The sequence below is a fragment of the Penaeus monodon genome, chromosome 40, assembly GCF_015228065.2.
Source record: "Penaeus monodon isolate SGIC_2016 chromosome 40, NSTDA_Pmon_1, whole genome shotgun sequence".
Classification (NCBI taxonomy): Eukaryota; Metazoa; Arthropoda; class Malacostraca; order Decapoda; family Penaeidae; genus Penaeus; species Penaeus monodon.
This window is the reverse complement of record NC_051425.1, coordinates 28,562,218-28,564,806: the sequence shown is the minus strand read 5'-3', so window position 1 is coordinate 28,564,806 and position 2,589 is coordinate 28,562,218. Positions and strand designations below refer to the sequence as shown.

At 26.1% G+C, this 2,589-nt stretch overlaps 2 protein-coding genes across 3 annotated transcripts in view; one reads left to right on the top strand and one right to left on the bottom strand.

Moving 5' to 3' along the window:
* Positions 1-2,589, top strand: part of LOC119598077 (vinculin-like) — a gene marked incomplete at its 3' end in the record, with an annotated part of 94,371 nt that overhangs the window by 44,636 nt on the left and 47,146 nt on the right.
* Positions 5-2,589, bottom strand: part of LOC119597792 (vinculin-like) — a gene marked incomplete at its 5' end in the record, with an annotated part of 14,854 nt that continues 12,269 nt past the window's right edge. For both annotated transcript variants that reach the window (XM_037947427.1, XM_037947428.1), the window contains 1 exon segment: positions 5-1,366. In XM_037947427.1, the coding sequence (XP_037803355.1) occupies positions 1,197-1,366 (170 nt within the window).

Sequence of the window (2,589 nt, the reverse complement as noted above, 5' to 3'; positions counted from 1 at the left end):
TATGTCTGATATCCTTGTTACAAAAGCATAACGTATGCATGTATATTAAAAATAACTTCTATGGATTTGCGTAGCAACTAACATTTTCATAAATGCTATGTATGAATTGCATTTGAAGTTAGAAAAGCCAATTACTACTTCAAAATGACAGCATAAAGGCACTAAAATTATTACAAATACAACAAACTTGGACATTTCAACAGGCTCTTCTGAACATATACCTTTATTCATTTGTTTCTTAGCTTAATTTCAGTCATAAGTGCAAACTGTACTTTTGTTTAATTTGTCAGACAGATTAATCTTACAGTACAATACAGTTCCAGCACCAATAAATAAACATTAGTCACAAGTTAGATTAAAGTGTTAGTTTTGAGAAAGGGTAAGCAACATGGTAAATAAATCCAGTTAATATTCTTTCTTAGTGAAACAAAGGGAAAAAAGTATGCCTAATATCTCATTTCAAGACAAGAAAATCTTATTACTCACAACATTGAGGAATCCAATTTGAAATAAATTTTATCATGGATACATCAATGTACACCAATTATTGTTTCAGACACATGAAAAAAATTGAATTCCCTCATCACATAATATATATGATATGGAAGGAAATTCATTTTCACTGATGTCCACTTTTCTCAGACAAGAGACATTTGTTCATAAAGCTTAAATGCAAGTAACTAACTAAAACATTTTGTGTTTTGGACAGTAATCTTCACCACAAAAGGAAGACTATTTTTGGCACAGTCAAAATGAACTATTCTCAAATGTGTAATGGAAATAATCTTATGTGCACAGCTGCAAGTCATGTGCAGTTTATGCAACATATGCAATAAAACAAATTTATTGCTAGTTTTAATAAATCAGATTTTTTTTTTAATGATATGTTGAAATGCATATATCTTTTTCACTGTCAGCTCATCATCTGACAGTTCTTATCATGTCTATAATAATATATTTAGCTCAACTTAATAGATATTCACTTTTATAAATATTAGGCTTCAAATAATGGCAATAGTTAATCAAGAAAACATTAGAAATACAATTAGAATTTGGCTCATCACAACAATTTCAGAAAACTTCTAATTAAATCATAAAAGACATAATTAGACCTGAAGAGGCATGAATATGCTGATCTTTTATACTCAAAAAAGTACTAGATGCTTTGCTGTGAGTTACACAATCTAGTTTGAATATTAATATTGGTACCAGGGTTGTTTGCGAACCCATCTTAACCTGATGCCAGCATCAGTGCGAATCTTGATGGATGCAGCTTCAGCAGCACGAACAGTCTCCTTGACAGACTGCATCAAGTTTTGGGCATTTCCAACCAACATCTCTGTTGCCTCCTGATCCTCCTCAGAGCCTGATGAGAATATGTACAGCATCAAGAAAAATGCACATAATGCACATGTGTATAAAATATATTAGCAAAGCTAAATGGCAAACAGGGAGTCAAATATATATACAAAATAAGAGAAAAAAGGAAAGGAAGGGAAAAGGGAGAGGGGGAAGGGAAGGGGTGGGGGGGGGGAGAGAGGGGAAAGGGGGGCAGGAAAGGGGAGAGGAGGGGAGGGGAGGAGGAGGAAAAGGGAGGAGGGGGGAAAGGAGGAGGGGAGAGAGAAGGGGGAAAAAAAAAAAAAGGGAAGGAAGAAGAGGAGGAGGGGGGGAAGGGGGAAAGGAGAAGGAGGAAGGGGAAAATAAATTCAGGATACATTGAGATGAAATAAAAAAACAATTAAGAAAAAAGATATAAAAGGAAAAAAAAAGGAGAGTAGGAATTAGTAAAATCTATGTAGGAAAATAAGTTTAATTAATAATTAAATAAATATTTCATATCAACAAAATAATATAGAATTGTTAAAAATTTTAGTATTGAAAAAAAAACAAAAAATAAAAATAAAATAAATATATTTTTATTTATTTCATAAAATATACTAATTTTTATATATTTATATTTTATATAAGAATTTATATATAATATTATCAAATATAATCAAGTAATATATATATTATATATAAATGTATATAATATGAAAAGATTATATTATATAGATGATTATAGAAGTCATAGAAGGGAGTAATAAAGATATAAGAATAGAAAAGGAAAATATAATATATTAAATAAAAATTGAAATGTAAAAATATATTATAAAAAAAACAAATAAAGTGATAATAGATATAAAATATATATAATATAAAAATAAATAGTATAAAAAACAACATATAATATATATAAATATTAAAATTTATATATATATATAATAAAATAAATATATTATATAAAATATTATAATTAATATATAAAAAACAATTTATATATGATATATTTTATGTTTGTTATATATATATATATATTATATATATATATATATATATAATATATATATATAGTATATATATATATAACAAATATATATTATATATAAATAATAGATATAATAATATATATATATAATAGAATATTAAATTTTAAAATAATATATATTACAATAAGACAATAATATATATACAATATATAATAAATGCTAGAGTAATAATATATATACATATATATACAAAATATACAATATAAAGAAAATATATATA